Raw genomic sequence first — 12,340 nt, 5'->3', positions numbered from 1 at the left:
CTCCGGTGAGCTAACTACCCCTCATTCTTGCGCGCATCGCTGACTCCTTCGGCAGGTTCGATCGAAGGAAAATTAAAGTCGTCGTGTTTGCCATACGTACGATTTCCTGGCGTATGGCTCACCTTTCATGTCGTTAGCTATCCTATTACTTGCTGTATCGTATCAGTAATCGTCACCGCATATATATAGTCTCTTTCTGCTTCATTTGTGCAACCTCATTGCGCGAAACGCGATCGACGATGCGTCTCGAAAGAGCTGAGCAACGCTGGCGCAACTTCGATAGCGGTCAAAGGCCTTGAAGACCTACCGTGTTGCAAAGAAGCTTTGGGAACCTTTCAGGGTTTGCAAAAGCTTTCGTAGCCTTTCGAGTTCATTCGTCCTTCGGCGCTTCCCACATCCAGGTTATTATCGTTCGGACGCGGAAGGCATGAAAGTCTTGATTGACCTTCGGGTACATTTCAGTGCCTACGAAGGTCGCCAAACACTTCGGCCAAAAGCACGATGCAAGGCGCGAGCCTCGGTTCGGGATTTTGGACCATTTTCGTCGCGTGAATCTGGGACTGCTCGATGGGTTGTCGGCGCATTGAGATCGGACCTGCGTCCCAGGCGTCGCTTTCGTTGCACTACAGATTCAGTCTTGAGGGAGAGTTCCCCGGGATGAGTCTCGTTGTCGCTCATAGGGATGATGGAAACGTCGATGACCAGTAGTTGAGCTCGGGCGAGGGGTTTCATCTCCGCAAATTGTCAGATCTCCCATGCGAGAGTCCTGTGCCCGCGAGTGGGGATCTCGCCAGTCGAGTGGGTAGGAGCGAATGCAGAGTGGTCGCCTGTTGGTGACGGCCGGGCGCGGGAGCACTCGGGTAGCGTGTAGAGCGCGTGAGATCGAATAGTCAAGCGCCCGCGTTGGACTGAGACTGTATGACGAGGCGGGAGGCAGCCCTTTCTGTGCCTGCTGCTTGTAGCCTCCCTCCGAGGAGGCTAGTTCGAGCTGCAGACGATGGTAAGAGTGAAGATAATGATTATTCCGTATGCGGCAGGCCGCCTCGCGGCTTGCGATGTATCTAATCTAATGTACAATGTACGTACGAGCGTGACTTGCGAGTACCTGGATGGGGTTTCTGGCCAGGATCCCGACACCCGGATCTGGTGCGCTGTGTATCGAACCTGTCCCATGAATCATATCCGGCGCCCTGGGATCGAACGTCACCGATTTCTAGAGGGTTCTTTCCGGCGCATCAGGATTGGACATTTTGGCGAGTTGTCGGGGGGGGCAGGTCTTGTGCACAAGCAGAGCACGCTTGTAGACTAGTTAACTGGCCCTCGGGCATATACGAGACCTGCCATTGTCGTGCGGGCTGTGTCCTCGATGTTCCACCACGTGGAACACTGCCCGCCCTCGCCGCGTCCCAACGCATCGAACGCTCGCGCCGCCTGTCCGTACTGAACAGTGCCTCGAAAGCAGTCATATATATTGAATCCACATAATCCATGGACTGGGGAAGGGGAAAGGAAGGGAAGGGGAGGTGTAAAAGATAGAAACAGGCGCGGGCGAAAAATGTAAACATTATGCTCGTGCTCAACGTGTGGCCACGGGTCGGTGGCGCGCTCGATGGCGTTAAAAGGGAGAAGGGGGAGGAAGGCGGTATGCGCGCTCGGTAAACATGGGATCGCATCAAACGACGCGTCCGTCCTGTCGATCAAGGGCGATTGGGAGGGCGGCGCTATACGCGCTCTGCATGCGAGAAAGGTGGCGAGGACGAGGATGAGGGGCAGGTGCTCGCGTAGAGGAGCGCGATGGGTGTGCCATCGCCCCCGCGTGCTCTCCCGGTGTCTCCCCCTCCTCGTGACCTCCCAATCTCTTCACAACGGCCCGCCTCAGAGTGATCGCTCTGGAGGGAGCTGACAGGCGGAGGAGGAGCAAGACCTGCAAGACTACGGGGAAAGATGAGTAGAGCGGAAGTGAGGCGAAAAGAACGCGAGCGAGACTTTCGCTTCGCACAGCACATGTGGACGGCGAGAAATGGGATGAGAAGCCACCCGAGCTTTGCGCACCCATTCGCGTCCAGGGACGCGTCCGCGGTCGTCACGTAGCAAGGTTGTGGGAGGGAGGGGAAGGGGCGTTGCTTTGCGCTCCCGCAATCGCGAAAGGTACAGAGCACATGAGGTCGTGGGCATCACCCGGAGGTGCAAGGCAGCAGCACTCACTGGGGTGGCGCAAGTATCGCGGTGAGTACGCGCTCGCCCGCAACCTTGGGCCCTGCACCTCCCTGCCGCATCCGCGCGTTGCTCAGGCACGGATACGACCGCGCGAGAAGCCTCCCAGCCCCTCAGCCCATCCTCGGCGATGGACTGGGAAAGGGGGCGGGTGCGCGGAACGCTGCGACTGCCAAGCAAGAGGTAAAGCGGTCCCGCACGCGATACGCCAAGCAGTACGCTCGGTGGCGCCGAATGCATCCTGCGCGATGCGGCATACCGCGGCGGAGGCGATTGTCCACGACCGCAGGGGGAGGGAGAGAGGGAGGATAAGCGCTGCCCGCCACCCGCGCCGATTGCTATAAGCCGGGGCGTGGGTTGAGGCGCGACGGCCAAAGGGCTATTGAGGGCTAGCCTATGACGCGTAGCGCGCCATACGCAGGACCCTCGCGCCCTCAGACGGCATCTGAGGGCGAAAATGACGGGCACGCGGGGCAATGTTAGCCCCGCTTCCTCCGTCTCTCCCTGCTCTCTCTCGTCCCACTCTCGGGTCTCTCCCCTCTCCGCGACACAATAGAGTAGTGATGAGTGGTATGATTGCGCTCGGGAGGTGTTAACGCACCCGGAACTCCCCTCCTCGTCCGGATCGTGGCCGTCGGCATGGCCATTGTGTCATCGTTCTATGGGGCGCGATCGTGGACGAGCGCGTCGGAGGCGGCTGCTTCGATGTATTTGGTAGAGGGGTGGGGGAGGCACCTGTGAAGGATGGGGAGACGAGGCAGGGGGTCATCGTGGTGGTTGGGACATAGTTGGACGAAGCAGAAATCGACGAGGAACATCGGCCCGAGCAAGCCGTGACATGGATTAGAGACACGACAGAGCACGTTCGTCAACGTCAATCACAGCAAAATTGGGGAGGGAGACCTAGAGATACACTAGCTACGCTCTAGAGTATTTTGAAGCATTTTAGCCAATACAGAGACAATGAAAGACTCGCCTGTCGAATGCTGTGGCAGTGCATCGAGTGATGGGGCTGTGCTAACGGACATTGCCGGGGTCGCACGTGTCTGAACACTGTCCGAAGCTTCACATTGACCGCAAATTAGAGCTTAAGACTCGGATTTACGAGGGGGTATGAGCCAGGTACCACGTTGGAATTTTTGCAGAGGAAAATGACGAAGATGAATGGAAATTTTGAACAACTAACCAGTCGACATCCGGAGCTAACTTTTGATCGACCGCTTGGACGTCTGATCTTGCTTCAGGTCCACCAGTGTAAGACGAGCCTGGCAAGCAGGTCTCGTAATCTTGTCCAGGATATGAAGTGACAACACATGGTCGAAACAATACAGCACCCTACAAGATGCATGATCCAGATGCCTCGTGCATGCTGCTATTTAGGCGGAGCTTGAAATGTCACGCCGTCATGCCGACAGCCATAGTACGAAACTTCACCACTGTGGTCACAGCAGCCCTGCGCGTTCTCTCTCTCTATCACATCGTGCAGGTACGATAAAGTATGAAGGGCAGGGCCCAACTGTTCAAAGAGATCCCTGCAAGAGCTCTCAAGGAGAGAAGAACGACCCAACAGGAATCAGCGCAGCCTCGTGCCGAAGAGGTGCCCGAATCCGACTCGGACGATGGATCTATGGAGTATCAACCCTCTGCAAAGAGGCCTCATAAATCTGCCCCCCTCCCATCGAAGCGGCGCAGAGGTGACTTCAACAAAACGATATCCTCGCCCTCGATGGAAGGATCAGCAGGACCGTCAACTCATCAAGCTGTCCAATCTGGTAAGTATCTACTCTGCTTTTCCATCTGAATATGTCTCATACTATGTAGGAGTGGATGATCAGAATGTGGCGAACAGCCGATTTCTGCAAATCATGCAAAATATCCCGGAGAAAGCGGTGGCCAGCGTGGACGACAGCTTGCCAGCTGCTTGGAAGGATGTTCCTGACGTGGGCCAGACAGATGAGGGCTCGGAAAGCCTGCGCCTTGCGGCGATGAGACACAAGGCCTTTATGCTTGCAAGGAGGGCCAGCGTACAGGGTGAATAATTCTCCTGACTCCCCATTCAATCCCTCACACATTTCAGCCATAATCTCCCAAAGGAAGAAGATAACGCAATCACAAGAGGGTGATTGTTCGTGAATTCGTGGTATTCTTCGAAAGGACATGATTCGAGTCGTTCGAGCTGGTTTAGGAAATGCAAGAAAGGTGGTCAAAAGGCGCTCTATTGACCTGGTAAAAAGAGTCGTTGTAAATATCAGAAGAATTGCGACAAAGAGCCGCCTGTCCTGCATCTTTTTGGGACGCGAATGAGCCCGTTTTCACCACGTACGACTTCCGATAAAGATCAGGATTTCTCTTCATCGACTGCCTATGCAGAAAAGCAAACACTCAATGAAAGCCCCGCTCAAACATGTGTGGCAAAAAGACAATTGTGCCTTGCTCTCAGGGAGATCGTAATCCAGCAAGGCGAAAGCCTACGATGGTGTTCTGTTCCATCAACCGCCGGGACTTCCTCTAGTACATCTTGCGGTGGTATATATTGAGAGCTAGGTATACTGTACCAGCACGACCGTAGCTTCCCTGGGTGTTACGCGTTACGCCGGGAAGATGTTTTGACCTAGCTTCCCAGCCACGAACTGGCGTTACGTTTGGTGATCAGCTTCCCGCCTAATCGCGAAGCAAGAGCTGATTTCGGCTTGCCCTGCGCGACTCGAATGTGTTTTGGATCAACATATGAGAGAGAGAACGAGTAGACCATTGTGAAGTATGTATACTACGCACCTTATGCCGCAGGAAAAGAAAATGCGAAAAAATGCGTATTATTTCATGTCCGTAACGCGCATCCCGAGCTCCCATTACGCGTTACGATGTTGCCCTTAGCTTCCCTTCCTGGTACATCGTCACGCGTTACGGGAAACTACGGTCGTGCTGGTACAGTAGTGCACTCGACATGTTCACCCGATATGTTCACCCGACATGTTTACCCGACATGTTTACCCGACATGTTCACCCGACATGTTTACCCGACATGTTTACCCGGCATCTTTGACCGGGCTTTTTATCGCGTGCAGCCGGGAACGACGAAATTCGACAATCCTTATTGTGCTGTTTAAACTGTAGGTTCGCCTCATAGGTCACAATGACACACTTGGACTGAGCTTAATGCCTAACTGTCGCGGGTCACAGCGGCGGACGAACTGTTTGACATATGGGTCCAGAGCCGAGGACATTGAGCCAGAACTTGTGCTTTGCTTTCAGGGAAATCGTAATCATGCAAGGTCCTGTAGCGTCGAAAGACCACGGTGGTGTTTTGTTCCATCGATCATAAGATTGAGCAGACAGAGTACCGTGAGTAGACAGACCGTACCTCACAATTGTGGTGCCCGCTCACAGGAAGGCCCTGACGAGGCTGCTGTTGAGCGATCACACCCTAGCTGTTGAGGTGCAGGGAAGACCGGACCGCTACCGACACGCAGTAGGCGCAAGGGAGGATCGGCTTCGGCGCTTGTGTAGGGGGCTGTCGAGGACGAGGTACATGCCCTCCTACACTGCCGAGGACATGCTGCATTCATTGATTTGCGCGAGGAATTCTTGCGCAGGCTGGACGAGCTTGGCTTGCAATGCGAGCCTCCTCCTGACGACCATTGGGACTTGCGCCTCATTCGGTGGCTGGCGGAACACAAGCGGGACGATGTTAGGGCTTTATGGGCGCACTTTGTGTACCGCGTTCTTGCAGTTTTTGTTACAGTGCCAATGTTCGTTGTGCCACGCTACAGGAAGAGACTCGTCACGTAGAATACAGATAGCTACATATCCTGGGACTGTGTCTCAGTACCCTCGTGCTAATGTTTCCAATTCGTGAGGCAATGGGTGCAGTCATTAGCGGCATAGACACCTGTATGCCACAGCGATAAGAACGGCGGTGCTCCGTCGCGTAGTTTACTCTCTCCTAGGCTACATAGGACGGATAGGGTCATTCCTTTTTAGGGACCTCCCCCGGAATATATTCAATGATATATACCTTCCTTCCTTCCATGCAGGGATCACGGCGGTTCTCCCTCCGCATGCCCGTGGTCCCTGTATATACAAAGGCTACGCACACATCGCTGTACGTAAAGACTGTACTGAGGAAGAAATCCGTTGGGGGAGGTACCTAAACAGCGACGGTCCATCCACCCTACCCGGCTCGGGGTTACATTTACTTGACGGAGAGCCACATACGCCATCACCGTTCCCGTGGACTCAATCGATGGTGTGGCCGCACGACTAGCGATAATGTCAGGATCCTGGCACGTAGCGCGAGCAGAATACGAAATTGCTAGGCAAGGATGTGCTATACATCTTGACCATGGTTCTCGCACTCAATGTTGGTCTGGAATTAGCTGAAGCTTCATCGTCACTGACACTGTGCAGAGAAGCTGATATGCTGCCCGGCAGGCTAGCCCGACATGTTACCTCGGCATGCTGCACCGGCATGCAGCCCATGCTACGCTGAGCACATAGCTGCCAACGGCACTGATGGATCTGTCCCGTGTGAGGATACCATCATAGCGGGTGTTGCGCGAGCTGGACAGTATCGAGGGATGCCCTCTTCACCGCTTTTCACCCTCGTATAGCCTAGGAACTGAGCGCGCGCCAGTATTCATGCACCTTGTATCCTGCCCTCACGCTCCTCACATGTCTCACGAATGTCAATGGCTCACCAAGCTCCCAAGCAGCCCTTCCCTGACGATGAACTTGAAGCTAACTTGTGAAGCACGTTCAAAGTCTCTTAGCTCCGTCCGTATCAGCTCCTTCACTCCCAACAGATTGCTGGTGGCGACAACTTGTTTTGTGATTATCGCCACAGGGAAAGACAAGACCGCTCGTTTCTTCTTTCGGCCCTCGTCCAGTGTGCACCCACAGTCGGGTAGCTTCACGCGATGATCCACACAGATACATGGTTAGATGCACCCGTATACTTACCGGCTTGACCTTTGTGCTCGTGGAGCGACGCCTGATTTCTGTTCATATGGAACTGGAGCAAACAGCACAGATAGCGGGCAGCGTGAACGCCTGGAGGGAGCACCTGGAGGCTCTGTGCTCAAAATGTACTTCGGCCGGTGCCGGAACTTGAGTAGAGGCTACTATGCGCCGGGGAAGCCCTAACCTGACAAGGCTCAAGCGCGCCGGTCTCGCCTGCCGGGCGCGGACTTCTTTCGTTTGTACGTCCTCCCACTAAACATGAATCAGGGCTGCTCCACGACCAGTGAGGTGACTACGAACCTGACGATTGCTGTAGTAGTAGATATTATGTGGGGCGCCTGAGCGGACTGACTTGCCTTGCTCTTACTAGCCAGTTGTGACTTGTTGGTCCGAGTTTGAGTACCTACGGTCGCACGCTGCACGTCTTCAGGCACTGTTTTCTGTACCCTTAGCATAAGGGCAGCACGTCGAGTCTGTCTACAGTCCACAAGGTCAGATGAGCAGTAATTCTGGTATGTGAGACTTATGTACCGCTCGTGCTCTCCAAAGTCCAGCAATTATCGATTAAGGTGAATCCAAGCTCTAGATCTACACTAGGCGGTGGGTACAGGATCACCAGAGAGGCTGAGAACGCATATGAGGCAGAGTGGAGATTTAGTAACACCCAAAAAAGTTATACACCATGTAACACACCAGTTTCTTACATGTAATTTCATGTCACTAGAGCGTATTACAGCAAGCGAAAGATCGTTAGAGACAAAGTGGACGGTGGAGCACGCGTGATCTGAGTGCCTGTGGAGCACCGCGCCGACAAAGTCCAGGGATAGGCTTGTGGCCGGCCTCCTCAAGAATTGGACACCTACCTGTCGGCATATGGTCAACGGACCATTTGGAGGCAATCCCGAGCTTTTCTAGCTGCCGGAGAGTAGTCGGAACCTTCAGATGTGCTGGGAGGCAGCGCCACGTGCGGCTCCACCAAAGCTCAAATCTCGCGCGCTCCACCAACGCGGTTGTCTCTATCGATCTTTCGCCTGCTGTAGTTAGCATATTTATCAGGTTCCTCACTTACAAAACGCGGCTCCACTTGATGCAGTGGCTAATGCAGAACTTGTAAGGGCTAATGAATATCTTTGTAGAGCAAGAGACATCACCGCTATATGAGCTCTGGCGCGACGATGCGATGGCCTCGTGCGTACTGGGGAGGAACATATCAGGCGGCGAGTATCTTATCGCTCTGGTCGCCATTGGGGCATGCGTGTGGGATATGGCAGTCAGAAGGCGGGAGTCTTGGTGTGCATGCACACAATGGAGGAGGTAGACAGGTTCCCGAAACGCGCATTGGCGTAGAATGCCCCTGGAAGCTTCAAAAACCCCTATTCTTTGAGAAAAGAGAAAAGGCCGTGCGCGCACCGCCCGACAATATCTGAATTTCTGATGGATTTTGCTCGTCGGCAACGGACCTGGTGATTCGGTACGTTGCTTGGCTCCGTAGCACACAGTGATGGGACCGCTTGGGGCAATTCCACCACCACCTCATCCTACGTTGTGTCACATATAGCCAACTCTTGAGTGCCCCATCACCCGTCACAGTCGTTTCCATACATACCGGTAAAGTAGGATAACGTCACCTCATTGTACCTGCCCTCAAGCATGTGTGTGGGATATCATATAAGTACCGGCACCGGCTGCCTGCGCAACCTTGGTCTCGTACTTCATCATGGTGGATCCCCTCGATCAAAGACATCTACTCCGGATTCCGATTGGCGGACCGCAACTCTGTGAGTTGGGATGAATCCAATCGAGATATGCGCACCGAGGAACTGATGCTTCGTAGATAGAACTTACAGTGGAGAATACCGCAGCGTAGCCCCTGGCCAGTTGTACGCTACGTGATCGATGTTCGCCAGACTCGAGGGCTGATACTTGTGACAGGTACTACCTTGTGTCCCACAAGCCTACCATACGGCTCCATATACCGCCTTTCAACGAGGACAATGACGACTCAGACTCCGAAGTCGATTGTGACGAGCCGCCACAACCTTACAAACGCCGTAGCGTCCGACGTGGGAGCAGGGCGCCCTCTCCCGATGTTAGCACTGAGGACCTTGACTCGCAACCAGGTGCTGGCCACGTTCTCATCAAGGGCCATGCCGAGCTCGACATCGTCAGCTCCTATCACTACAACGGCCACCACAATAATACCATTGATGGCCCTGTGGATGGTACGGAGGTCATCCACTTCTACCGCTGCCCTGGCGACTACGGGGAAAAGGGCACATGGGTCGAGAAGTCAGTCGCCATTTAGCTCCGCCAAATGCTTCTCTAATGAAGCTATGCGCAGAAATGTTCGTTGGCCCGAGCTAGTGGCCGTCTCCGGGGGTCGTTACAGGACCCGCGCTATCATGGGTAAGCCGGTACAGTTTGTCCCGCGTCACTGCTAAGGAGGGATTTGTAGAGCAAATGGAGGCCCGCATCCTCATCTTGTATGAGGACAGCCGGCACGAAAACCAGCTGGTTGTTGACAGCGACAGAAAGCCCTGCTTTCCACCTTGCGATGAGAACGATCTGTGGGCCCGCGTCTACCTCGCCAAGCTCAGACAGCCTGCCATAGTGAGTCCCAATAGAATCGCACACTTCCCTCCGGCGTACATGACGTGTCAGACTGTGAGCTGTCGCTGATCGAGTGCTGCAGACAGGCCCGGTCCATAGAGTATGCCTGGAACATGATTGTACGCAAGGACGCGTGTGGGACGTCACGCGCTGTGGCCAAATTCGCTACTGCCCTGCGTGCCATAACTTTTGGCACGCAGGGTGTCTCGGCAAGCCGATGAGCCCCTCGTCTCTCGCGCGCACACATGGGGATCGACTGGAATCCTTTCAGCAGCCCTACCTCTTGTACCTAAGGAGTCACACGTTCAAGAGGGAGGTTGTATGCGTTCCGTGCGTGAGGACGAATACATCTCGGCGAGTGGCAAGAGGTATCCACGACAATTTGGGAAGGGCAGAAATCCCTGAGGACTGCCGATGGAGGGAGGTTGCGGCTCTACCCATTCGACGCCGTACGAGGCCGGGCAGAACTCCTCTCACCAACGAGGTCCTGATCCTGCATGCGCGAGAGAGGGTTTTGGCCGGCAACGGGGACGATGACGTCCCGAACCTGCACCAGCTTTTCATCATCGACGGGTTGAGTCCGCAGGCGGCTGTTCGCGGGGCAATATACACACCCAGGAAGGACATTCGGAAGCTTCGGGGTGACACTATGCGTTTCTTTTTCTGTCCTGATTGCAAGGACAAGATGATAGAGTGTATTTGCAGCCCCGCTAGCAAAATATTCCCACGACCCCATCCTCCCGCCTCCGTGCAACCTCTTCGTCTTCGAGTGCCCTCGAGAAAAATCAGGCAACCATCCGATGTAGAATTGAACTCATATGCCAAGTTTCGCAGTGGAATTTGGAGGGGAAGGCAGAGGGCTGGGCGAGGATGGTCGACCGAATATGGCAGGTGCCCGCTAGCAAAACGGGAAAAAGGCCTAAAACCCCCGTTGCAAATACAGTCTACATAATATAGAATGCGTATGTTGTGTGGAGTGTGACGTATATGGTATTGCTTGTTCTGAACCTTTTGATCGCGAGGACGGATATTCCCATCCAAAATTTCAGGCGAGGCCCGGAGATATCCTGTCCTGAAGTGACTCAGGGGAATTAGCATGCAGATAGCAGCATTCGCTTGTGCAGTCATCATATCCAAAGCTGTGACTCTAGCTTTGCCTCTCACTCGGCTCTCTTGCCGCATGGCGTGTGACAGACGGCTTTACGGTCGCATCGTTGTGGCAAGGATTGGTGAAAGGTTTTGAGAGACTGCCTGGGTCAGACGGCGAACATTTGCGTGCACGCGCGGTACTGGGCCCATCGTCCGGTCAATGTGTCGGTGGGTCGGGAGCGTCTGCTGGATCTGGCACGTCGAGGTCCATCTCGATCCTCTCGTCGAATGTCAATGGCAATGCTCAGCTCTATTTCTGGAACCCACGCTTCCGTGCGGAGCTCGAGTCTGACGACGTATGTATGCTGCGAGAGTCGTGGCTGCGACCCGGTCAGGACGTCGTTCTGCACGTGCCGAAGGGATGGTTACTTGCAGTGAAAGGCCAGGAGGACGAGTTGCCAAGACTGTAACACAGGGGGAAAGGTCCATGGCAGCTGAAACGGCCTGCCATACTGGCAGTGGTGCTGGCAGGTGAACCATCTTAGCGTGGGCTCGTGCAGGACTCATGGTGTGTTCGAAAACGGTAGCTTCTTCGGCATTTCCCGAAATTGGCCGTACGCGCCGGCAACTCTCTACTGTGCCGGTATGTATGGAGGCAACCGGTAGGGGGTGCGTTCCGCTAACAACCCTCCGCTAGTAGGCAAACGACCCCCACGTTAGGCGTTACGGTTAGTTGAATAGGCAACCATTCAAGGTAGATTTGGATACTTGCTAGGCGGAAAGTAGACGTACAGCAGCAGGAAGGCTCCGATGCAGCAGTTACGACATAAACAGCCTATTTCGGAGCGAAAAAAACTGTTCGGGTCGCGCCGAGAAATATTCGAATTTTCGTCGATTTTTGCGCGATGGCAACCACCCCCTCCGTTATGCGTTACTTTCTTATAGATAGCCAACTTTTTGGGCCCGCGTTACGCGTTACGGTTTCCTCCATACATACCGGTACAGTAATTGATGCGTGTCCCCTTCACCGCTCATTGTGTGTGCTTCCTGCATTTCTAGCAGCTAAAGAGGACTACCGTGTACTATGAAGGTCGTAGGGGACTCTATGTATGTCCTGTAGGCCACGGCGATCGCTGGGAAGGGTTCTGGGGTGCGCCAGGCTAGCCCCGGAGGTGGACCGCGGGGTCCGGGGCCGTTCTGGGGGCAAGTAAGCCATAATAATCTGCGAAAATGTTGTCGTCCGCTACGACGCAATATCATGGAATGCTCTATACGTCATGAAATTGAGATACAGGATTTTTGCCAAGTTGACGGCCTTGCAGAGAAGTGAGAATGTGATGAACTGAATGAAATGGCTATAATTTCGCAGCCGATCTGCGGAGACTTAGAGCCACGTGCGCGCCCGTCCTGTGTTCATGCACCCGACGCGTGTTGCTGATAACACAAAGGCCAGCTGCCACCACAACTG

At 54.4% G+C, this 12,340-nt stretch overlaps 2 protein-coding genes across 2 annotated transcripts; both read left to right on the top strand.

Moving 5' to 3' along the window:
* Positions 1-3,712: 3,712 nt before the first annotated feature.
* On the top strand, positions 3,713-4,253 carry SCHCODRAFT_02597228 (uncharacterized protein; the record flags this gene model as incomplete). Its single annotated transcript, XM_003034105.1, has 2 exons — positions 3,713-3,986; positions 4,036-4,253. The coding sequence occupies 2 exons, from the start codon at positions 3,713-3,715 to the stop codon at positions 4,251-4,253; spliced, it is 492 nt and encodes a 163-aa protein (XP_003034151.1).
* A 4,637-nt stretch (positions 4,254-8,890) lies between these two features.
* On the top strand, positions 8,891-10,004 carry SCHCODRAFT_01091234 (uncharacterized protein; the record flags this gene model as incomplete). Its single annotated transcript, XM_003034104.2, has 6 exons — positions 8,891-8,951; positions 9,008-9,053; positions 9,106-9,462; positions 9,515-9,579; positions 9,629-9,783; positions 9,870-10,004. The coding sequence occupies 6 exons, from the start codon at positions 8,891-8,893 to the stop codon at positions 10,002-10,004; spliced, it is 819 nt and encodes a 272-aa protein (XP_003034150.1).
* Between the last annotated feature and the right edge of the window lie 2,336 nt (positions 10,005-12,340).

Source organism: Schizophyllum commune (genome assembly GCF_000143185.2).
Source record: "Schizophyllum commune H4-8 unplaced genomic scaffold SCHCOscaffold_3, whole genome shotgun sequence".
Taxonomy (NCBI): Eukaryota; Fungi; Basidiomycota; class Agaricomycetes; order Agaricales; family Schizophyllaceae; genus Schizophyllum; species Schizophyllum commune.
The sequence above is the reverse complement of the archived record's forward strand: the minus strand, read 5'-3'. Positions and strand labels throughout refer to the sequence as shown.